General features: G+C 42.0%; 3 protein-coding genes across 4 annotated transcripts in view; 1 reads left to right on the plus strand and 2 right to left on the minus strand.

The window, feature by feature from the left end:
- Positions 1–121: 121 nt before the first annotated feature.
- Positions 122–9,349, plus strand: LOC109635521 (zinc finger CCCH domain-containing protein 6). 2 transcript variants are annotated; one of them, XM_020096745.2, is made up of 12 exons: positions 122–589; positions 3,153–3,360; positions 3,452–3,574; positions 3,651–3,882; positions 3,965–4,101; positions 4,353–4,481; positions 4,603–4,717; positions 4,824–4,933; positions 5,010–5,239; positions 5,325–5,719; positions 6,070–6,240; positions 6,375–9,349. In XM_020096745.2, exons 1-12 carry the CDS (start codon positions 504–506, stop codon positions 7,889–7,891), a joined length of 3,453 nt encoding a protein of 1,150 aa, XP_019952304.2. In that variant the 5' UTR covers positions 122–503; the 3' UTR covers positions 7,892–9,349. The 2 variants fall into 2 exon arrangements, with proteins under 2 accessions (XP_019952304.2, XP_069394943.1); XM_069538842.1 differs by having other exon boundaries at positions 122–413.
- A 33-nt stretch (positions 9,350–9,382) lies between these two features.
- On the minus strand, positions 9,383–14,828 carry LOC138413644 (uncharacterized). The gene is made up of 5 exons (XM_069538841.1): positions 11,561–14,828; positions 11,303–11,482; positions 11,051–11,223; positions 9,686–9,803; positions 9,383–9,591 (listed from the first exon to the last, which is right to left on the minus strand). The coding sequence occupies exons 1-5, from the start codon at positions 14,750–14,752 to the stop codon at positions 9,388–9,390; spliced, it is 3,867 nt and encodes a 1,288-aa protein (XP_069394942.1). The 5' UTR covers positions 14,753–14,828; the 3' UTR covers positions 9,383–9,387.
- Positions 14,829–17,445: 2,617 nt separating this feature from the next.
- itga9 (integrin, alpha 9) overlaps positions 17,446–24,215 on the minus strand; it is a 51,558-nt gene continuing 44,788 nt past the window's right edge. Inside the window, exons 27-28 of the mRNA XM_020097653.2 lie at positions 21,774–21,893; positions 17,446–19,712 (exon numbers count right to left, since the gene is read on the minus strand). Coding sequence (XP_019953212.2) covers positions 19,614–19,712; positions 21,774–21,893 — 219 coding nt within the window. The 3' untranslated portion in view covers positions 17,446–19,613. The remainder of the gene's footprint in view (positions 19,713–21,773; positions 21,894–24,215) is intronic.

The following is a 24,215-nucleotide window of genomic DNA, read 5'->3' on the forward strand; positions in this document are numbered from 1 at the left end:
GCTTCCTTGTTACAGATGTTGGAAGTTACTGACGTCGCTCTGAACCAATGAGAACCGCACCTGCCCCCCCCCTCCCTCTCGACCAATCGGCGACGAGGACTCGCTGCGTCCAAGTTAGATAGATCCGCGTCGGACTATAAAAACCACGGAGGAGTACACGCGCGAGGAAATGTGCAGCAGAACTCAGAAGCCATTTTGAAATGATGATGGCGTCCCTGTTGAGAGAAGCCGTGAGGATGCAGAGAACCAACGAGCAGGGCCACACTCCTGTCTGTGCCTCCTCTTTCCCTCCATCATGGCAGCTGTCTACCGACGGGACATTAGCAGAGCGGCGCTGCTCGCTGAGTTAAAACGTCATTGACATGAAAGAGGACGGTGTCCGTTCACTGTCTCTGTTGGAGACGTGTAACACCGTGAGTTTTTCTCCAGTCTGACATCTTCCAGCTTCTCTCACAGTCTCCCTCTCTGTCACCGGAGCGAGGGGGAGGCAGATCCGCTGTCCAATGGCCTGTGTGAGCCTTGTCTCCAGTCCCCCAGCCCCTGTCCTTGACAAAAACATGACAGACTCTGAGCTTGCAGGGGATGAAAGGTCGAGTAACCTTCTTGTGCAATTGTTCAATTACGCTCATCTGTGCGTGTCAGTGCTGTGGCTCTACGTGCTTGTGCTACTTGTTTTCTTCTCTTATTCAGTGACCGCAGGGTACAGAGACATTTTCTCCCACACCTCCAAAGAGAGAGACAAAGCCTTCTTCTTCTTTGCATGCCTCTTTGGTGCAGTTTAAACCACGCTGTCCAAAACATCCTCGGTTTTTCTTCTTCTTCTTCTTCCCATCACCGTGTCGACAGTCATGATCATCCGCAGACCTCATCCTCTGTTGTTTGTGTGATCGTGGGCGTCATCGTTGCCATCTGCAGGAAACTGCAAATGTTGGAGGTGCCACGCCCATCCTCGCATTGTCACCCACCCCCCAGCCCCTTTCCCTAGCGGACACGCGGCGGTACTGCAGCGACAGGGGTCACGCAAGGTTGAGCTTATGTACCTCTGGTTGGGTTCAGGGACGTGCGTGCTCGTGACTAGTCTGTAATCCTGTAACAGGGCTTTCCAATGTTTACGGCTACACACTCAGTGTTTTCATTGACCTCAACTGAAGAAGAAGAAGAAGAAGAGTCAGTGGGTGGTGTGTGGAGACGAGTGTTACTGTTTTCTTCTTTTCACCATTCATCACAGGGTCCAGAGACATTTGCACGGTTTTCTCCCCCCCTTTGAAAAAGAGAAAACAATCTTTGCATGCTTCTTTGGTGCATTCTAAGTAATACTGTCCAAATGGGCTTGATATCCTATCACAGACACTCACAATCATTCACAGCAGAGCTCATCTTATGTGGTTTTTGTGTGATTGTGGGCTTCGTTGTTGTCAGCTGCAGGCGATGGCGATGAGACGCCTATCCTCGCATTGGGGCCCCCCCTATCCCACCCCTGAGACAGGGGTCATGCAGGGTTGAGATTATGCACCTCTGGCTGGGTTTAGGGCCGTGTGCAGAACAGGGCAGTCCAAGAACAAGACTACAACAGGTGACGCACTGACGTGCACCAAAGAGATAGAATCTGTTGGTTTAGTGTTGAGCTTGGGAAACAAAAAGGTTGATGGTTTATTTTACATGCTGCATCCTGGACACCTGTTACTGTTAGAGATTTAGACCTGTGATTCATGTCCTTCAAATGTATAGTTTCAATCGGGCCCTCAGGAGAGAGAGATTATGGTTTTGTTGCACCTTATAGTGTTACCGTATTACTATGGTATCACTACTGAATTTACATTCGTAGGATTTGCCACGTTTGTTGTCAGACCTGAGTTTGGTGTAATCACATGAAAAAAACAGGAAAGTGTACATTTGTGCCATAGCTCCTTTATTATTAAATGATTTAAGTTGGATGCTGTTACTGGACTAAAAGTGAAGAAGTGTAGCTACAGTGTCATGGCTACTGAGGCTGGTGAGGTGCCAGGTTGAAGCCTGAGCTGCACCAGTGTCCGAGGACAGATCAGCGGGTGGACATACTTTTCCTATTTCATGGTGATTTTGTTTCACTTTTCCTGCCCGCTCTGTATTTTTCAGGCAGCTGACATTACATGTTATGAAAACAAGACCACTATCATACTTTGGTCGGAAATTGTACTTTAAACACATTCTTCAGGATATACTCTTACACAGTTTAATCTGTATTGGCCATCTGCTGTAACACAGTGTGAGTTCATTTCAATTTGAAATATTTCAATCAGATTGATGTTAAATTTGGACCAAGTGTTGTGAGAATTAGTTTCTATTGTACCTGCCAAGCTATATTGTTCTAGCCAACTAACTTTATACTATTTAGCCTGAAACTTATAAAAGCACAATAAAGGTATCTGATTTATTTTTAGAAACAACTCCACAGACTTTAATTCTATTAAACATTATCATCACTTTATTTAATGTACACTCCTCCCTTTCCTGGATATTTTAAATTGTAGTTATTTTGCAGGCCTTTCAGTCAGATAGCTGCTGTATAAATTCCTTTTGAATGTACAGTATTTCATAAATCTGTTTATAATTGTGGTAAATATAATCATGTTTTTGTATCACAAAACGATACCAAATTAGACTTTAGACTTTGATACTCGATACCACGATGAAAAGAAAGAAGGTCCTGTTACGGCAATTGTATTGTTTGAAACATTTGGTATCAAAAAACTATGGATAAATGGGCTGAAATCATATTTCACTAGTTTCTGACGTCAGGTTGGTTTTGTTTAAAAATATGCAAATAACCCTGCTCATTGAAATATGAGGTTTTTATGGATGTTTTCAACCTGAGACTTTAATTTGGTTTTCACGAAATACCTCTACACTGGAAATAAAGACACTGCTTTGAATTATTAATATGATGGTTTTAGTTCAGGAAAGGCTTGGGGTGTTTTTGAAATTGTCTGGCATGATATCTGGTTCTTTGTTCCAACTGAAGGGAAAGACATCAATTCTTTTCAATTTATGACAGCAGTCTCGTGTGTTTTGCTCATGTAAAAAACATTTTAATAATAGTCTGAGGCTGACAAAATACAGCATATAAATCCTTATCCTGGACTCATTGTACTGATTTGTTTTCCTCTTTGTAGAGAGGATGGGGAACTAGAAGATGGAGAAATAGATGATGAAGGGATTGGGATTGAAGAAGAAAACAAAGAGACTACAGAGGTGAATGAAGAGAAAGAAAAAGAGCGAGTTAAAGAAAAAGAAGAAAAGACACACAGGCACTCCAGGAAAAGATACAAAAAGACCAAAGAGAAGAGGAGATCAAAGAGGAGGAGACGTGAGAGACAGAAAGTAAGATTCCATTACACGCGTTATAACACAATATCACAGGACATTCACAATTCAATGAAAATTCACTGTGATGTTGTTGCCCTCTCCTCAGCACCACTCCCCCTCCAGCAGCTCCAGCTCCGACAGTTATGACTCCGACTACGACCGACCAGAAAGGCCCAAAAGCAGGAAGTGCCAGGGATCTAACCGCGAGTCTGACGGCCCACCCTCTCAGGTGACTTCAGCTTCACAGGCCTGCTGACACTTCATATTTATATGAGCATTATTGTGACATTTTTTCTGTTTTCCAGCATGGACGGGACTCTAAAGGAAGCCACGGCAACTCGCAGAAGTCGCCGCCGCACAAGAGCAGTGATTTTGACAAGTACAGCGACTACAGTGATGACTATGATGAAGAGGAGGGCGATTACGACGAGGGCATGTCCGAGTATCAGCAGGCTAAAGATTCCCCAAGTCAGGGAAAGGGGCGCTATGCTAAAGACCAGATGCGGAGAGGAGGCATGAGGGGAATGAAACAACAGTGTATGGAGACTTTTTCCTTTGTCATAGAGCGTATAGTCATTCATCTGACTGATGATAACTTACGTCACACTGTCATTTGCAGTTGGGCAGAGGGGAAGAGGCAGAGGGAGCGGACCAGGCAGAGGACGTGGGATGCTCAACAAGAACAAGAAGCTGATGGGAAAACCCTGGGGTGGACGTGGGCGAGGTCGAGGAGGCGATCAGGGAATGGAAGAAATGGTAAATATGAAAACTTAATCAGATGTGTTAGTATTATATCTTTAATTATCGTGAAGAGACTGCACTTATTTTTATGTGTGTATGTATAAATATTTCTATTTATTTTAGTGTCTGCATTGTAATATGCATTTTGTTGAAAACAATCCAAATACAGCTTTTGACTGTAGATATTTAATCATTTCTACTATGAAGCTGAACTATTATACAAAAAAAACGTACTAACTAATCCTTTTGTTTATTTTGTGTCACAGGAAGGAAAAAATTGTTCTGGTTTTCAGAAGAAACGACCGATAATGAGCAAGGAGTTCATCAGCCAGCACACAGTGGAACACAATGGTCGATACATCTGCAAGTATTTCCTGGAGGGCCGATGCATCAAGGTAAAGTAGTATTTATGTTCTTTTGTTTGCTTTAACAGAGTAAGCAGATTTACTACAAAATATCTGGTAACGATGATAACGTTTTAAATTGAAAGATAAAAATCCTTTTGTCTTTATCCAGGGGGAACAATGCAAGTTTGAACACGAGCTCGTCGTGCCAGATAAGAAAAAGGAACTGTGTAAATTTTACCTCCAAGGATACTGCAGCAAAGGAGATAACTGCATTTACATGCACAATATCCTTCACTGCTGACAACATGTGTTTTTGATTATATTTGTATTTGTTGCACAAGGAGATCTCATAACTTTTAATTAGTCTTGTTCCTTAACCTGTGTTCGCACATGAATACCCGTGCAAGTTCTTTCACACAGGAGCGAAATGTTATCAAGGCGACAACTGCAAATTCTCCCACGAAGAGCTGAATGATGTCACCCAGGAGTTGCTTGATAAGGTTTGTTAAGTTGTTTTTAGTTTTTTTTTCCTTGGTTAACATCCATCTTATATCTGCTTTCTGACTCCTTCGTCAGATCATCAACACTGAAGAGGAGAATGCCCGTGAGGACGAACTGGAGCTGGAGGATCTGAGAAAGCAGGGTATCGCCCCGCTTCCTAAGCCTCCTCCTGGGGTGGGGTTGCTGCCCACTCCTGGTCAGAGCAGTCCCACAGATGGAGCCCCTGGCCAAGCAGGGAAGAAGATCCCCTCCCTCTTTGAAATCAATGTCCAACCTACTGTTGACTTGGTGCAAAAAATTGTCAGGTAACCAAAATAATCTGTATCTATAATCTGTAAACTATAGGAGTGTTCGGATCTTATCCTCAACCTGTGAACTTTTATTTTTCAGTGGATCAAACTACTCCCAGAATCAAGATGATGGCACCAATCAGTTTAGTGGCGGCTCAGAGGACACACAGAGTGGAGGCATGGTGCCTTCAGGTTCCACTGCTCCTTCTATTCCTCCCCCTGGTTCACCTGTTGCCATGGGTCACCCCACGGGACCCTCAATGCCACAAAGCCCGCCAGGCCAGCACCCTCCACATGGATTTCCTGGTCAACCACCACCCTTCCACGGAAACCGACAGAATATCAATCCTCAGATGAATATGCAGAGGCCTCCGTTCCCTCCGATACCAGATCTACAGATGCTGCAAAATCCCTTCCCTTTTCCATCGATGGGCCAGAACCCAGTAGATGCCTTTGGCAGCTTCCTCCAGAACCAGGCCATGGGTCAACAAGGAGGTCAGTGTTATACCTCTTTTTATATAAAGTGGATATACGCGGGTGAAAAGGCGGCTGACTCCTTGCCCATTGACACAATTTTTCGTTCTGTTTTTTTCCCCTGGTGATTCATGTTTGAAGTCGGAAAGTAACATGACCAATGTTTCACAATCCTTGCTGCCTTCCCAGTGTTGCGTCTCACGTAATACAAAGAAGAAAAAAAAAAAAAAAATCACTGTATCCATTCCCATTGCAGACAAAAGCCAGATGTTAGTGGGTGTTTTTTGACCAGTTAAAAATTGTCTTATACGTTAATTCGCTTTTTAGTTTTCACTGAAATTACAAAGAATCCTTTTTTTCCCCCAACACAGTAGACCCTGGCCTGGCCTTCATACAGAACCTCCAGCAACAGATTGGTGCAGAGTCACAGTTGCAGTCTTTACCACCAGCAGTGCAGAAAGCCATCTTTTTACACCTGACACAGCAACAGGGGAATGAGCCACAGAGAGCAGAGGTTCAGGATGATAACAATGCAAACAGAGGTAAGTGCCTGTGTGCAGTAAAATAATAAGGCTAAAGCAAAACCCCAAAAAATCTGAACACCTGTGAAAAATTCTCAATTTCATTCTTTTTGAAAATAACATATAACATATAAATATGATGTCTATCTTTGCAGATGAAACTACAAACTGGTATTCGAGTGATGAGGAGGATGGGAGCTGTGTTGCCTCCATCCTTAAATCTCTGAAAAAGCAGAGTGAGATGCAGCAGTCTCAGTCCAAGCCTCCCCCGACTGCGGTACCGGGCGACCCTCGGCTTGTAAAAGAGAGGGCCCCACCCTGTGACCCGCGTATGAAGACAGACCCTCGACAGCGACCTCCCGATGTGAAAAAGGAGTCGGAGGGGGCTGCAGATCCGCGGTTCTCCAGAGACCCCAGGAAGATGAGGCCAATGGAGAAAAATCCCTATCGCCAGCAGAGCAACCTTGTTCCTCAGAAGCCTCCTACAGGAGAGGAGGATGACGAGGGAGAGAGGGAGCTCAGGGACAGAGCTGTTCTCATCCCTCTTGAAGCCGGCCCCAGTGTGGTGCTGCGGGACCCTCGTTGCCAGTTAAAGCAGTTTAGCCACATCAGGGTGGACATTCTTCTCCAGCGGCCTGCCTTTGCTCAGACCGTGGTGTGGGCCCCTGAGGACCTCATCCCGTCCCTGATCCCCAAACAGGAGCACTCCATCAACCTCCCTTTGCCACCCCTAATTGCCGACGCTCAGATGAACCGATCCAACCTGCCCGACCATCCCCCAGTCACCAGCCCTCCGCCTTCTGACCCCAGGCTGATAGCTGCACGTTTGAAGGAACGTATGAACCGCTTGCCTTCTGGATCCTTAGAGTCTCGATTCCCCACAGAGAGACCCATAGACCCACGCCAACAAAAGGCTCTCGACCCCAGACTCAAGCGTACAGGAAGTCTGGACTCCAAGCTGCTGGTTCAGAAAGAGTCCTCCTCTGTGGGAGGCGGTGTGGACCCCAGGCTACAAAAAAACTCCTCTCCTCAAGCCGCTCGAGCCAAGCCGGAGCCTGAAAAGCTGCCGCCATACGCCCCTCGTCTGGCATCCAGTGGTGGAGGGCTGGAGAGTCCGACCACAATCCTCGGGGGCATCAGCCTGTATGATCCTCGTGCTCAAACAGAGCAGATTCAGAAGGAACAGGCAGAGCCTCCTAAAAAAGTGGGGATTCTGAAACATTCTGCTAAGAAAGACAGTACTGCGCCTCAGTCACTCTCACCGATTCAACAAAGCAGCTCTTTTGAAGAGGTCAAAAGCACAGACACTGCCTCAGATCCGCCTCCACCCTCCCATTCTCCTGCAGTGCCTCCAGCCTCACCTGTCAAACCCCCTGCGGTTCATAATCTCCCCATCCAGGCTCTAGCCGGACTTATCCGACCCCAGTACATGGACCCCAGACAGGTCAAGCAAGCAGGACAGGGCACCACTGGAGCACAAGAAGTGGTAGAGCTAAAGGAGGAGAAGGAGGAGGAAGAGGAGCAGCCAAAAGAGGGGAAGAAGCAGGACGAGGAAAAAGAGGCTTCGAAGGAGGAACAGAAACAGGAGGATCCAGAGGAGGAAGCAGACGACAGGACACTTAAAGACGTCTTCAAGACCTTCGACCCCACTGCTTCTCCTTTCTGTCAGTGATCCCTTAGGAGAATTTGAAAAGCTGCGTGAAATTTGTACATTGATGAGACATTTCTATTAATCTTTATTTAGCTTTACATGAATCTATTTATGTCTGTATATGAATGATGCTGTATAGAATCACATATTATCTAGTGCACTACATGTTTATCAGTACGGAGATGGTGATAGATGTGTGCACAGACACTGTATAGTTCCTTTGAACATAATCACATTAATGCTGTGTGTTTTTGAAAGTGTTTTTATCATTCTGTAATTTTCTTGTTTGTTCTAAAAAGTCAGAAAAAAAAAGGAATAATTTCAACTTGTATATTTTTCTTGAGGACTGATCCGTATGTTGGTTACTAAGCGTTGGGTTGTTCCAGGCATCAAACCCTGTAGATTAGAGTCATTCATTCTCTACATGCACAGAAGTGACGCAGAGTAATCGACCAAACAAAGGTGGTTTTGTAATTACTTATTTATTTCACACACTTTTATATTGTGGTGTATTCATGTTTATGTTCACTTGTGTGAGAAGGGAGTTTTCATGATAAATCAACAGAAGTTTTATGGAACATTTTTACCCCCCACACCCTGATATGAGGATTGTGATCAGCTTAGCCCCAGTTGCTTTTCACATTGACTGATCGCTCCTCCCTTTTTACAGTTTTTCCCTTTTCTCTATAATGACGCTATCCTGCAGAGTTTTTGTGCAATGCCTTGTGCAATATGTTAAGTTTTGACTGCTTAGCTGAGAAGAAATGTGTAATTTTTCTGCAACATTGCCGTTTTTAAGTTTTGTACAATGTTGGCACTATTGTCATTATAAATGGACTGAATGCTTTGAGGACATTACTGTTGTGGCCTTTTCTGACTTGCTGGTAATGACAGTTAATGGAAGAAATTAATATTGGATTAAGATTAGATTTGTCATCGTCATTCCTCAAAATGCTCACTGCTGACAAGCTTGTAAGTCGCTTTTAAAATTTCCTTCACTTCAAAAAAATAGTTGGAAAAAGACGTCAGCAAAGAAAGAAAAATACTATCCTGGTGACATTGTATTACGTGTATATATATATATGTTAAAAATATAACAGTTCTGGCTATTTTCACCGTTTGTTTTATTTGAGTTGACTTAAGATGTCACATGGGGTAATGTGTGTTACAGAGGTCGACTGTTGTAGACCTATGGTGGCATAACAATTGGAAGATTTTTTTTTGATTGAATGGTGTTTTTGTAGTTTGACTGAAACTTAGCTATTTACTTTTTTTTTTATCATTTTCATAATTCACAATGTAAATGCCTATTTTGTATCACTTATACAGTGTTGTTTTTTTTTCAAGTGTTTTAATGAATAATCCTTTATTTTTGTTCTTGTCAGTATGGTGTAAGATACTGTAACAACACACATGCCCGTCACAGACACCTAGTCTGATTTTATGATCATTATCTTAAATAAAGACATAAAACATCAATTTTACTTAGCAGGTTAAGTTGAAATCACAGACAGGCACTACTTTTTGAAGCCATCTTGCACATTAACTGGTGGGGCAAGACTGGGTGCTACAGGGTGCGATGAGGTCTTTCTCAAACCCAGCTCATCAGTCTTCGGGTTTGAGGTTTGCTGAGCTCGATGGATCTCCAGATTCCTCTTCCACTGGAAACACAGAGCTGTAGCCTCAGCGCCATCTGAGTCTGGCTCAGGCTGCTTCAAACCCTGGAATAAGAGAGTCAAATAAATAAATGTGGGCCGAATCAATGAGGCGCTTATTAAAGTCTTGTCATGTGTATGTTTGTGCTGTTAAATTTACTATGATGCAGGCTGTCTCTGCAGCATGGACCCCACGCAGCACCGTCTGGAGGAGATTCTGTGCGTTCTTCACCAGGATCTCATCAGAAGATTTGCACCCAGGTGTTACAGCATTGACACTAAAACAGGATATTCACCACCTTAATTTGTTATTACTTTCACCAAGGAGCTCATGTTTTCACCCGTCTGTTAGTTAGTTAGTTTGTTTGTGAGAAAGATTACACAAAAAATTTCCAGGAAACTTGGTTTAAAGATGTGATATGGGTCAGGAAAGCAACCATTCAATTCTGCAGGATTCAGGACTTTTTTACCACTTTCTTTAAAGGTATATTTTCAGGGTTTAATGAGCAGGTGGACCTAAAAATGCAGGTGAGAGATAAGGTAACACAAAAGGTACTTTAATTAAGGCTAAAGTTCTTATAAAACAAAATCCACAAACAGATAAAACACTCTAAAAGGCTCAACTGAAACAACATGGAAAACACTAGGGAACAAGAACAAAGCAAAGGATCTGAAGATGAATGACGCGAAGGTCAAGATGTCAGACGACAAACTGAAGCACAGGGACTTATATACACAGGGGAGGCAGGGATAATTGGACACAGGTGAAACACATGAGGAACATTAGCAGACAGACAGGAAGTCAAGTAGAAAACACAAGGAGCAACACTTCAAAAATAAAACAGGAAACAGAAGTGAGATAGAAACAAATTAACACAAACCTAAACACAAGGAGACACAGTAAAAGCTCCATAAACAAAGAGTCCATAAACAAAACCTCTTATCTGAGACTCCAAAGCCTAGAGTCATGACAGATTGTTCACCAAAAAATGAAAATGCACTCATCATCTACTCACCACTGTGCAGATGGAGGGAGTGGTTGAAGTGTTTGAGTCCACAAAACACTTCTGGAGTTTCAGAAGTGAACTTTGTAGCAGCCGAATCCGATACAATTGAAGTCAATTGGTGACAGAAAAACACAGCATGCCTCCATACTGCTCCTGTGGTGACCTTTTTATATTCATATTCAGCTCAGTGGTGGTTATTTACATCGTGTTTTAATTCTAAATGTCCGCTGATATCTACCTACCAGGTGCATTCACAGACCCTTTTTTGGTGAAATATCCCTTTAACATTGTTACATAGGCTGCTTTTCAATATTTTCACCATTTTCATGGATCTTGGTGAAGAACAAATCTGACATATTAAGGTAACTGTTGTCTATCAGTGTGAGAAATTCGTTGCTGCTTGATTGAATTTAAGGAGACTGTTTGGCCTTGGCAGAGGTGTGCTCTCTACCATGTGTCATTCTGGTTATATTTTCTAACTGAGTTGTTTGTGTGATGTTTGTGTTACTGTTTCTGACCTGGAGATGATGTTGAGCTGGTTGGTGATGGTGAGAATCTGCTCAACAATCACTGACAGCTCCACTGTGCACTGTTTATCCAAGCAATGGTTGGCAATGACTCTGATGAATTGAGTCAGTGACTGGCAGTTTGAGATCACATCTTTGGCTGCAGTGACAAATCCCTCTTTATTCTGAAAATAGAAATCATTGCATATAACTCTCTGCAAATATCAAGACAAAACTGAAACAGTGGCCTCTGATGGTCCTTACTGGTATTGGGCCTTTCTGCTTTAAGTACTGAGTCATGTAGCATATTGTGTCGGCCATCTTCCTGGTCACCTGGACGATTCTGTTGTCCTTGGGATCCCAGCTGTTGCTTTCTTGTTTTAGAAAAAGGGAGGTGTAGGTCAGTGAAGAAGCTTCTTTGAATGCACCAAATCCGGCACCGTCCTTGTAGAAAAAAATAAGGGCTTGATTTATTGTGGCATAAAGGAATCTGTAAAATCTTGTTAATCATTAGATACCTACAAATTTGTCCGTATTTCCAGGTTCATATTTGGCCACAGCTGCCATGTTTCTATCTGTTTCTGGAGCATCCACACGTTCTGTGTTGCCTTTCAGCCAGGATGTCATTGCCTTGTGAGAGGAAACCTCTACTTCTTTGACTTTAGATGGAATTGCAGCCAACACGTCTTCAGGTGTTCTGCCCTGTAGACCAGTCCTGATGTGCTCTTTGGCATCTTGGTGAACCCTATCCTGCTTCCTGATCTCCTCCACCACATAGTGAGCTTTAGCTGACCAGCACTGTATCTGCACATCTAAACTGAGTGTATCACAAATATATTGAGTCTCTACCATGAGCCGTGCCCTGCTGATCACATCCGAAACCTGAAAGGACAAGAGGTCGTTGATAGACCTCAGATTGGAACGGGTGCGTGGGTCCTGGATGTAGTTTAAGCAGTCCTCCACTTTTTTCGTCGCAGCTTTTACATTTTCAAAAAGTGCTTCTGACGTGATTTCAAATTTTTGCTTTGTATCTTCAATGTCATTCTCCCTGTAGTGTTTAGCTGCATAATAAGCAATGCTGACAATATTTTGTAGTGCAGCATCATAATCCTGATTTGCTTTGCTCAAATGACCACAAAGGACTCTAATTTGAATCAAAAGATTTCTCTTAAGAAATTCAGATTTTGCAAGTTGCATCACTCTTGGCATGAAGTCAAGCTCATCTGCTGCTTCAACGTAGGCTTCAGTCAGTGTTTTCAATTCATCCTGGTGGCCTGTTAACTGTTTTGATTTGAAAGCACTTCTACAATTTAGGCTGGTGATCCTTGCCGCCTCCTGAATACGAAGTGAGCTTTCCGACAACGCTGACAACTGTTTCTGAGGGCTCAGCTGATTCATTGCTGCTGATGTTCCCAAAATCTTATCGAGAGAATTCAGCAAAATCTGAATAGAGAGACCCCAGAGGATACAGAGTCCCTCCAGCTGATCTACCTGTCCATCCACGGAGGCAGAGAACTCGATCAGAAGCCTTGTGTTGTTCTGGGCTTTGTTGAGCTTGTTGTGTAAAACACCGAATGTTTCTTGGCCGTCACTGTGTGAGGTTAAACCAGATGATGTCAACAGCTGGACGACGTCAGCACATAAATTCATCACTTCATTTAGTTGCTGTGTAGCAGTAGCTGCCCCTGTTGGCAGATTTCTTTGCAGCTCAGTGTAAACAGATTGATGCCAGGTTCCAGCTACTGGCAGTAAAACTTTCCTAATGTTGTTAATAAGGTCAGAAAACTGTATGCTGTGTTTGTAGATGCTCTCTGTGCTCATTGCTGAGCTCATTGCCGTCTCTTGAGCCGTCTGGACAAGCAGCGGCGTCAGCGACACCAGCTCTCCTCTGAAAGCTTCCAACGTTTGACAGTCAACCGCATCAACAATGGTCAAAGCTTCCTTTGCAGCTCTAGTGTAACAATTTGACACCTCAAGAACACCAGTGCAGGCCTGGTTGAGCGCTGTCACATCTTTCTCTTTAGTCACAGTCACAACTTCATACAGGAGGGGCAAAAGGTCAAATTCTCGAAGCTTGTGGATCAGTTTTGGTACTTCGGAGACAGCTGGGCTCTTTAAATCATCAATGTCATATTTATGAGGCAGTTCCGCTTCTATAGTTTCCTCATCTGACTGCTCCTTCTCATGCTCGGTATGGGAATCCTTCTCCATAACCTCCAAAGCCGGAGAATGAGAGCCTCTTATATGATCCAGGTTCAGTTCGCAGGTGTCTTTTTCTGGTAAATCTAACACAGAGATTTCAGGCTGACGTGCCCCCTCTCGCAGTGGGCTCAGGAGATGTGGATGCTGCTGGCCATCCAGTCCCTCTCTCAGCACTTTAAAATGCTGAATGACTGTAGATACATTGTCTGAAAAGGTAGAATACACCTCTACATTTAGACAAGTACCAAAAAGCATGTCTCTGATTGACTCAACCACTTTGGTCTGAGATGACTGAACTTGTTTCAGCAGGACCAGGAGGCCATTCCTGTAGATTGGGTTATCACTTGTGTCCAAGTGCCTCCTCACTGAGTGGATCACCAACTTCATGTGACAAATGAGGTTTGTCGCATTTTCATCAAACAGTTTGTAGCTCTGCTCTCTGTACGCCTCGTCACATCCATGCCGGTCATTGACCATTTCATTGATAGCAATACTAGTGAACTCCCTCACATCCATTATATCACTGATAGCATCCTGAAGCTGACAAGTCTCCTCCTCCCATTTCTGACAAACCTCATGAAGCTTTTGAACAGTTTGCATCGAATTATCCTCCAGCTCCAGTGAAAGAGGTGCAATCCGAGCTCTGACTCTTGCAAGGCATGCTCGTGAGTTCTCCACATTCTCCAAAGTCTTTGCGTCAACAGCCACAGCTGAGATAAAATTTGCCACTTGTGCTATTCCATCAGTGGAGGTTATGAAATCCTCAACTAGTGGCTGAAAAAAGTTAAGATCCATCTTTGTAGAGGAATCTGCAGCAAGGATCTGTCTCATCGCACTTAATTGCTCCTCATGTGCTGAAGATGCTGTAAGAAATGTGTCCAAGACTTGATGGAGAATCGCACTCATCAAATCTTTGTCAAGCATTTGTATTTGCTGCACCAGCAAAGTTGAGGAATTCTCAAGGCTCCGATCATCAAGATTCTCTGACGACTTTAGAATCATTTTCATGTCAGACCAGAACTGCAGGATGTGACGACAATGGCCGACCACTCTTTGTTGAAAGTCTCTTCGAGAAGAGTTCGCCACGAGCATACAGTGAAACACAAGATCTCTTACCATGCTGTCCAAGCCACTGCTTGGGATTGAAGAGGGGGAGGAACTTGTCAGTATTTGCAGCAAACTGGTTTTCCTCCCTGTGTAATAGCCTACAGGACCCAGTGATCTTTTATGGCATTCTCTATTAAGGGTTATAATTATGTCACTCACTGTGCTCTGCACCTTTTCCAGAATGTACCTTTTGGCTTCCTGTGCCTGTTCGCTTGCAGGATGTTTGATGTTTGTGCACATGGCCGTGTGCAGCATGGAGATGCACCTCTTTAGGGTATCCAGTGAGTCAAGAAGCTGTTTTGTTTGTCTAGGATCCTGTAAGGAATGTGCTCTCTCTATTGTCAGACTGTTGAGGAGTAACAGGGCCTCAGAAAACTCCTGGAAAGATCTGAGCAGAGACTTCATGTCTGAGGAAGAGCCGAGCTCAGAGAGGGACTCCAACACTCGATCAGCAGCAGCGACAACTCTCCTGACAGTTGCACCATCGTCCACTAAAAGAACCTATGAGCAGAGAGAGATGAGATTCTTTATGTTTAGTACCTGCACAGCCTACCTTAGCCAGTGCTGTAACCATGCAAGCCAGTCGATAGCGTGGATTCACACTTAATCCACACTTAATTAATCATTAAATGTGAAATCTAGAAATGGAAACTATCTCTATAATACATATATAGACAGCTGCTTTCAGACATGCATTGAACTCTGCCGTACCCCGTATTTCCTCCAGTAGAGGTGCATGTGAGAAAGCAAATGTCCGAGTGAGACGCTCCGTAGTTTCTATAGACTTTCTTCACCTTGCCCCCTAATATATTGTCTGTAGAAATCCAGGGAAGTTTGATGTGTGAACGCAGAAGGGGATCCCTGGATTTTTTTACCTTTAGGTCGAAAATCCTACACATAGTAGGTTCCAAATAACAAATGTCCTCTCTACAAAGTAACACAATAGTTTTGCGGTATACGAGTTCTTGTTAGAGTGCTGAAACAGATCTACAAAGAAGGGGAACAGTTTGACTCTGACCAAAATTAAGCTATAACAGCTTATGACAGTTTTAGGACAATAGACTTGCTTCTTTTTCCACTTTATGAGGAATAGTTGATGTGATCCCTTTTCATAAATTATAGACCGTCTGTACACAGACATGACAACACATATAACCATCAATCAGTAGCTAACATTTGGAAAACCTTTGCATTTCAAGAAACCTTGAAAAAAGAATAAAGCAGATGCAGCTGCTGAAGATTAATCTATTGGAAGTCATCATTGTTATTAATCAGTCACTGTCTGGTATTGGACAGGGCAGCCATTCCTTTCTAGAAATCTCTGTTTATTTTGGGATATATATATATACATAACATATGGAATATTTGGCAAGACATTTGCAAATGCCCTTTTTTCAACCAGGAGAAATACAGGTCATACTATACTTTGACTATTCCCAGGAAGACATTCTGTGTAGCGCTGATGAGATCCTCTCTGTGCTCAGCCAAACTGGGCTGGATGCTGAGTTTCTGTGCTGCCAGCAGCACATGCTGTCCAGACTCTGTGACTGACTCCAGAAGGGACGACATCTCCATCTGTAAAACCTCATCGTCTGTCTCACTTATTCGCCTGGAAGTAAAAACCAGGTGTTGGTCTGATAACACATGCACACATATCAGTCTTTTACATTAATTAAATTAGATTATATGTCGTAAATTGACTTTTGCAATCTGTTGCACCTGCAGTGTTACACAAATTACCGCAGTAAATGTCCCCCTGTACGCACCTGGAGGCCACTGCTGCCATGTTCTCAGTAGCTTTGGCCACAGCCTGTGCCGCCTCCTCCAGGTGGCTGAACTGCTCAGGTTCCTCCACACCATCACACAGCAGCACCAAATGGCACAAATTACTTGCAATTGGTGCGACCACCTGCTCCACTGCTGTCGTCCTTATCAAGCCGTGATCCAGGAAAGAGGACATAGTTAGCCGATTGTTACTCTCCGGTCAGTAGAATGAGAGCAGCCCCGCTTGTTTCATGCACTGTGTGGTAGCTGTATTAATAATTCATTGTACTTTACAGGGGAGACTGGGCTTGATGACTGTGTTTCATAGCAACTGCTGTCACCTGACCAAAGGAACTGTTTCCTTTTCACCTCGTTATATTGTTATGTGTACAAATGTGGCACAGCTCTTCCCTACAAGTGTGTATCATGTGCTTCAACTAAGGGTCATTATCATTATTACTAAAACAACTTTTACATTAATTATCAACTAACTAATTATTAATTTAGGAAAGTGGCATATGAAAAAGTGGGACAGTAAATCTTTCTTATCCTGAAATGTTGCCTCAGCTTGTTATTAAACAGTAAATACTATTTGTGACACGAACCTCATATTTTGACAAGTGTTCAGGGAAAGTGTACTAAAAAATGAATTGGGTCTAACCAACCATTGAGTGCTTTGAGTGAATGGTCGGTTATTAGGGACATTTTAATAAATCTGCATTGTGTCTGTGTCGCGATAAGAACACACAATATATGTCTAGAAGAAGAACTGTCCCACAACTGCTGCTTTAAATGAGAGATTATATTTAGTATAAGTTGATTGAAGCATTATTGATTAACACGTTATTTCAAAGAACCTTTATTTATCTGAGTGGTCTAAAAGATTGCCTAAAAAAGTTGGTAAGGAAAAAGGAGTCTTATTGAGTTAAGTTATCAATTCCCATCAAAATGTTTGTGTTCAGAGAAGTTGTTCCAAAAAAAGTATTATATTATATGTTATAATATATGTATAATATTATGATATTTTTGTTTGGACTGTTACCAAAATGTGACCCACCTTTACTAATCCCCCAGCAGAGAAACCCCAGTTATATTAAAATTAGAATAATAGTGGCAGTTCTCATATTTGAGAAAGTAGAACAAGGTATTATAATTATGATGCTGTTTTCGCACCAGGAAATTCATGTTGAAATGTTTTCATGTTAAAAATTTTAACCAATAAGGTTTTCTAACTCCTCTGAATATTTTTTGTTTTTGTCTTTACATTTACAGCCAAGCAGCCAGTAGAGAGCACCACAAACCTTCAGAAAAAAATGGCAGACAGAGCCAGAAGGTTTCACTCTAAAATTTATCAACAGATAAATACACAGCTCAAACATGACTTTAAAAACATACAGCACACTATAATGGAAATGATATTCAGTGACAGTAGTATACTCAGAACAAACCCCCAAATAACGGTGAGATTAACGCTGACAACAAACGAACATTACAAAACAAAATATAACCATCACAGTTAAGATTTTTACCAAAAATGTCAAGTGTTGGTTTCTCTGCATACAAGTGTGGCATCGCTTAACAGATGCAGAGGGAAGACGTGATTGTGTACAGTATATGCCATCGTGCCAGTGGAATTAAATGGTGAAATAAAGTGTATCGGATCAGTAAAAGATTCATTCAACACAATAGAGAGCGAAGCAATCATAGTGAGCCATAAAGTGACTTAGCACTGATGTCTTAAAATATAGTTTTTTGTTCTTTGGCATTGCACGTTTCAATCTGACTCTGGGCTACTGCAAAATTACCCAAAGGTCACAAGACTGCAGGTTTTCATTTCATCTTAACTTTTTAATATCTATTTTAATATCATTAATTTTAGTTACCTTATGAAGCATAATCAAAAAAAAACTTTTATTCTCATTTCATAATTTTTTTTAAAAAGGCGTGTAACTGTATAAAACAGTCAATTTTCTTTTTTGAGGGACATTCGTTATTAAATGTATTTTTTGTTCTGCAAAACTTTATTCACGATCTAGCCCAATGTTTAAAACACATAACAACCATGAGCACTGATGAGCCACGGACTTTAGTGGTGGGCCGATTTTTCGGGTGCTTACATTCCTCGAAGTTGACTTAAAATGAGTGTTTCCCGTGAGCCCCAAAGAGCTCGTTTATGTGCAGTGATTGAGTGCAGCACATTCCCACCTATTTTTAGGGCATTAGTCATGCCATGGGCCCCTGTAAATGACGGTAGGTGCCTCCCATAACAGACTTTCATCTGGTCATGTAGAGTAATGTATCTCATATTTCACGTCAAAGCCCAAGACCTAATAATATAATGGCAGAATTAAACAGTTGACTTAGCTGAAGTCTGGAAAGTTTTTTTTTTCCTTTAGAAATAAACCACGATCAGGTCTTCTGTCTGGACACTTAGGGTTCCATCTAAAAAGCCAGCTGTATACCTGAGCAATAGGTCTTTGCAAAATCAGCTTCAGCTACAAACAACTTAGTTAAAAGTGCGACCAGAACAAATGGAATGCTTATGGAAAGTTGCAAACCTTGAAATGTGAATGGCGCCTTTTACAGTTTAATTTACAACCCACCGCGCTGCATTTTCAGGCGTGGATAACAAAGGAAACATGGGAAATAAAAAGTGTTAATGGAGAGCTCAGTAATAACAGAGGACTGTTGATTACTGCATCCTGAAAAGGGGCCTAATGACCTCAGAGGGTGTTCTCTCTGGGCCTTCGCGGCCATGAGACAACTCTAACAACACTGGTGGATGACATCAGGACACAGCGTCAATCATTGTGTGAGTGGGTGTAAAACAGAGAATTAGCTCAGGCCGACCATCTGTAGGACGCAGGGGCGCTCAGATGTGTAGAGGAGATATCCATAAGCCGGAAACAGCACAGAAAAGATACAATCTTTCACTCTAATCGTATACTATACTGGACAGATCTTTGGCATAAAAAGTAAAGCTGAGAAGCCAAGGCATTCATTCTTATCAAACATCAGTGCTTTTAGGAAAACATACTGCAAGTATGTTTATAATGGCCTTCATAACCCCAGCCCTTCTCAAAGCCCAGTTTTATACAATATGGCTTAAAGTGAATGTATAAAAATAAATTTGCTATATAACGCAGCCCTGAGGGTTTTGTTGTCCATCAGTATTCATGCCGTCTCCGTACGGATGTGGGTCTCCATCAACAGCCACGCTCCGCTGGCTGGGAGTTACCTCCTTTGAGATTAGCTGAATTCTGCAGCAAGTGTCCTCTGGCAAGCCACACTGTCACCTCAGAAGCCTGTTTCCTGGACCCCCACCAACAAAAAAAAGTAAAGTCTCCAAATAAATATGGAGAATATTTTTCTCTTCCACATATGGAAGACTGAAGGGCCCGGTGCCACGGTTGCGGCTGGGCCTGCGAGACCCCGTGCTATTGGATCCTTCCCGACTCAATCCCTAATCGCTTTGGCTCCTCTGGGACCCCCACTGCAGGTCTCAGTGATTCTTTTCCATCCAGTCCCAGCTCTCATCACTGTCCTTCCGGTTCTTCTCAGCCTCGATGATCTCTCTGTAGCGTCGACGGAAGAAACCCATCTGTTAAGGAATGAGAAGAGTTGTGGTGTTGGTAAAGGTGTATCTGTGGTCAGATCTGGCTGCAGGGGTAAAAAACATGCAGTTTCATATTCCACCTCATTACCTACAAATCACACATATATTACATTAGTGCTGACCACTTTCCAAAGAGTTTCATATCTGAGAGTTAGTCAGGGTAGATTTTCCTCTCTTGTGGTGGTCAATGATTTTTCAGACAAAACTGGATAAGTTACGACCCAGAGCTCAACTACTGGCTGATGTTATCACCCACTATTAACTTACCACAGGCATATTAATATTGGTAAATATGTTCACCCTTTACATGAGGAGTTTGAAATTATGCTTAATTGCTTTCTTGCAGAGAGTTAGAAACTAAATATTGTTTGTACAGACATGGGATTGATATTAATCATGTAGCTCTTGGATAGCAAACAAGCATACTTCCCATAATGTTTAATTTTGTTGGTTAGAGCATATCTCTAAAACGCATTTTCCTGGAATCCTTTTCAAAAATATTTATGTATTCATAAGAAAAATATATTGTCTGATTTTAAATTAATAAGTCCTGTATTGGTCAGGCTACACTATGATACTATTCAGCTTTATCTTTTGTAAAATTAGTGTTATCATGGGTTAGGAGGTCAGGGGGAACTGCTTCCCAAAGACTCACAACAATGCAAAATCCTTTTACCATCTTAAACCTTTTAAAACAAATATAAATTCATCATAATCATAATTCATAATCATTATTACATTTCTGGACTCATAAAAGGAAAAAATGCATGTTTTGCAAACTGATCACTGTGTGGTAAGTGCTGGAAGACACTGCTGTTAAACCCTGTAATGGTGCATTCAGTTGCACTATGGCACATATGATTTATGATATTCAGCTGCAGAACAGGAATGCTTTTGACACTAGGGGGGAAAATAAATTACAGAAAAACATTTTTAGTTATAAGTGCAGTGTTTTTCAGCAACTTACTGTTAGGAGTGACACTGAATATAAATAGTTTAGAACAGTCTTCTTGCAGCTGCATCATTACAATAATGACATATCAATAATATAGGAGCTCACTGTGATGGATTATATTTTTCTTTAGGAGTAATATCCTATTTAGAAATATATGCAGGCTGAGATTTGTCCCGCAGCGACAAAAATGGAAAAGGAAATCATTTTTAAAAACATCATGGCATGGTATGCTTTGATAAATGCCCAGCAGTAAAGTCAAGCAGTGAATAGGCTAAACCATACAAAACCTCCTGCATGGATGGACACAATTCAAGTCTTTCCCCTGTAGAAATGTTCTGTTTCTCTAGGAACGTAATACTGTAGCCTAATTTCCATTTAACACACCTACAACATGCATTTACAACGTCTTATATAAAGGAGATATGAAGGGATAGAGAAGGTTCTTGGTGTGTATGTAAATAAAGCGTCCACACTGGGATACCGTCTCCCTCACTACGACTCCATTCATTTACTTTATCTACATTTGGCTACTAAAGTTTATTGATGCAGACCTGTACTCTCCTCAGGCATTTCCTGAAAAGAGCAATACAGGACATGTGCTGCTCTTGTAAGTGGGGTTTACTTTGGCAAGGTCCGAGGTTTGGGGGGGAACATATCCCAGGACCAACATTCCTAGGTTTAGTTGTGGTATTCCCAATGGAAAATGAGGCAGTTTGAAAGAAAAGGAGTTTTGTGCTAACAGGGCCTCTGGACATCAGTGTAATTGCCATTTCCCCTTTAGATTCTTCTTTCATGTGAGGGGTATGGTGTGAATTATAGTCCACTCTGTGATTTGTCCTTTTCACAGTTGTTAAAGGTCCAAAGCTCTCGTCTTCCCTTGCCTCCAGCTGTCTCTGTACAACTGTATACTGTGCTGACGTCTGATGGGAGTCAGACACAGGGTTTCTGGCTGTGACACAAGTTTGTGACAACTTATTTACCTTATTTACTGTCGTAGCTTCAGCAAATTCTTACCAGAAAAACAAGCGGCATTGTAAGTTTTCTGACTGAGCTTTGTGGGGGGATGAATCTGAGCTCATGTGTTGCATTACCTTCCATAGTAGCACAGCTAACAGCAAAAAGATGAGGATTCCCACCAGCAGACTGATGGCAATGATCCAGCCCACTACGTAACCCCTTGGCTCCTGACTGTGCAGAGCCTCGAACACCAACTGAAACACAACAAGACTTTGGTCAGTGAGTGAGTCACACACACACACACAAGGCGTGCACATTAAGTCATGTGCTGCTAATGATGCAATACAGTGCAATGATAACCAAACAACCAAAACACATCTTGTTTCTGTTTGCTTTAGCTGGTCAACACTTGTGACTTGAGATGTAAAGGAAAGATATCATCACACATCAGGAAACTAATGGAATTGATTTCATAAAGAAAACAATGAATTGATTCATCATTCAAACAAACCCGCAAAATAATAAAAATCAACATGGATTAAAGATCAGTTTATAGTGTACAGTATCACGTTTCAAAGTAAATCTATTGAAATACATTTTTCAAGTAAAGTCCATATTTAACCACATCTTTAACACACCCAGGTCAGGACCAGGGTGCTATGATGACTTGTGTTCCACATGCAAGTGTCACTTAGCAGCACAAAAATATTTTCATTCACATTATTAGTAATGTTCTTTATTACTCTGGCAACATGGCTCTGATGATGGATCTGACAGTCCACCACTTTGTTATAGGCTAAAATATTTGTATCACAACAGCTATAACATGGATTACTGTAAAATGTTTTACACGTGTCGTCTCCAGAGGAGACTTTTTCCACTACTTTGGTTACAGGAGACATATTATGCCCAGATTTATCAATTTAATTTGGTTATTAATCAAAAGGGTTTACATGCTCTATACACATCACTGTCCTCAGACTGTCCATCGCTGCAGCTCCTCTTTTCAGCCTCTGTCTGAAACACTTGGTTTTACCTCCTGTCTCTTTAGGAGCCCCCTCCCTAAAAGCCCAGTCTGCTTTGATTGGCCAGCAGGCCCACTCTGTTCTGATTGGTCAACCACTTCCAGTGCATGCAGGAAATGTTGGTCTCTGTCACTTTACCTGGCTTCTTTGCCGGGCTAGCTAACGGAAGTATTGCCTGAACTACTTCAGGATGAGTGTTTTCTTTGGGGGAGAGGAGGCTTTCAGCTTTTTTAAATTAGCAGAAATGTTAATGCACTAGAAGAAAGAGAAACTGAAAAAAATACCTATATTTCCTCCTAACATCATAGAGCTAGTTAATAAGCTGGACCATCACATCCTTTCACAATAAACTGCCAAGTATTCATATGATCAGCATTATACAAAATAATAAATCATCCACTCCCTTTTTCAGTTTGGAGATGCCTTTAACATGATTGGTGGAAGCTGCTTCTGAATGTTATCTCATCAAATCAGGGAGGTTGGGCAACTTTTAAAAAATAGCCTGGTTTCACAATAAATAAGAGCTGCTTAGGCTATTTCCCACTAGACACTGACCTCCTGTCAAATCCATCATGGACAGCTAGATAAATAGTATGTTGCTCAACTACAATGTAATTTAATACACAATTATCTTAAAACAGCTTTGATTTGTATTTAGTTTTCTTTCTTTCTTTCTGTCTTTTTTTGTGGCAGTCAAATGTTTGATTGTGGATTTGTACTTAGGTTCTTTGCTGTTTACCAAAAGAATTACTGTCACCGCTTGATCTGATTGAATTAACAGTGAATTAACAGACTTGAGTGAATTATTACATTACTCAGCACCATAGGTTATCATGCACTGGATAGAACATCCACATAGGATCATGCAATAGTTGTGTTAATTGACTAATGATATTGAATAAAGGTAAATAATGTGCATTGTCTTAAATGTCACTCACATTCCTGCATAATATGTTGCTGCAAACAGTACAAACACTGAGGAAACTGAGGAACTTCACTGCTGCACTGCACACTGCACTGCTGCATGGGCTTTGAACACAAATGTGGCAAGAGATGCCAACTGCGAGCCAAGACAAAACCAAGGGAGGAATAATCTCTGTTGAATAGTTTCCCACATTAACACCTCCCCCTTCCTCCGAGCGCTGGAATCTAACCGTTGTTATGGATGCCAAAGTGCTTGCGTGATCAAAAAAGATGAAAGCTCTGCCGGTCGTTGCTCTTTGACTCCGACTTTCCCAATTTAACTTGTGACATCGGTTAATTCTGGGAATGTGTGGCTGAAAGTGAGGTTCGTTCAACTCTGCTGTGTGATGCTAACTTTGCAACTCGCACACTTACAGCAAATACATATGGATTTATGTGGGTTTGTTTAAATATCATGGGCGATAAGGAGCTAGCGTGTTATTCTGCTGACAACCAGCAGGCTTGCTGAGAGCAACATGAGCAGGGACCACAAATCATACTTTGCAGTGTGTATTCAAGCCAGTAGGGATCCTGAGGGACAAGCTAACTGTGTTTACTGAAGACCTGGGGTGGGGTCATAGTCAGTGG

Source organism: Paralichthys olivaceus, chromosome 14 (genome assembly GCF_024713975.1).
Source record: "Paralichthys olivaceus isolate ysfri-2021 chromosome 14, ASM2471397v2, whole genome shotgun sequence".
Taxonomy (NCBI): Eukaryota; Metazoa; Chordata; class Actinopteri; order Pleuronectiformes; family Paralichthyidae; genus Paralichthys; species Paralichthys olivaceus.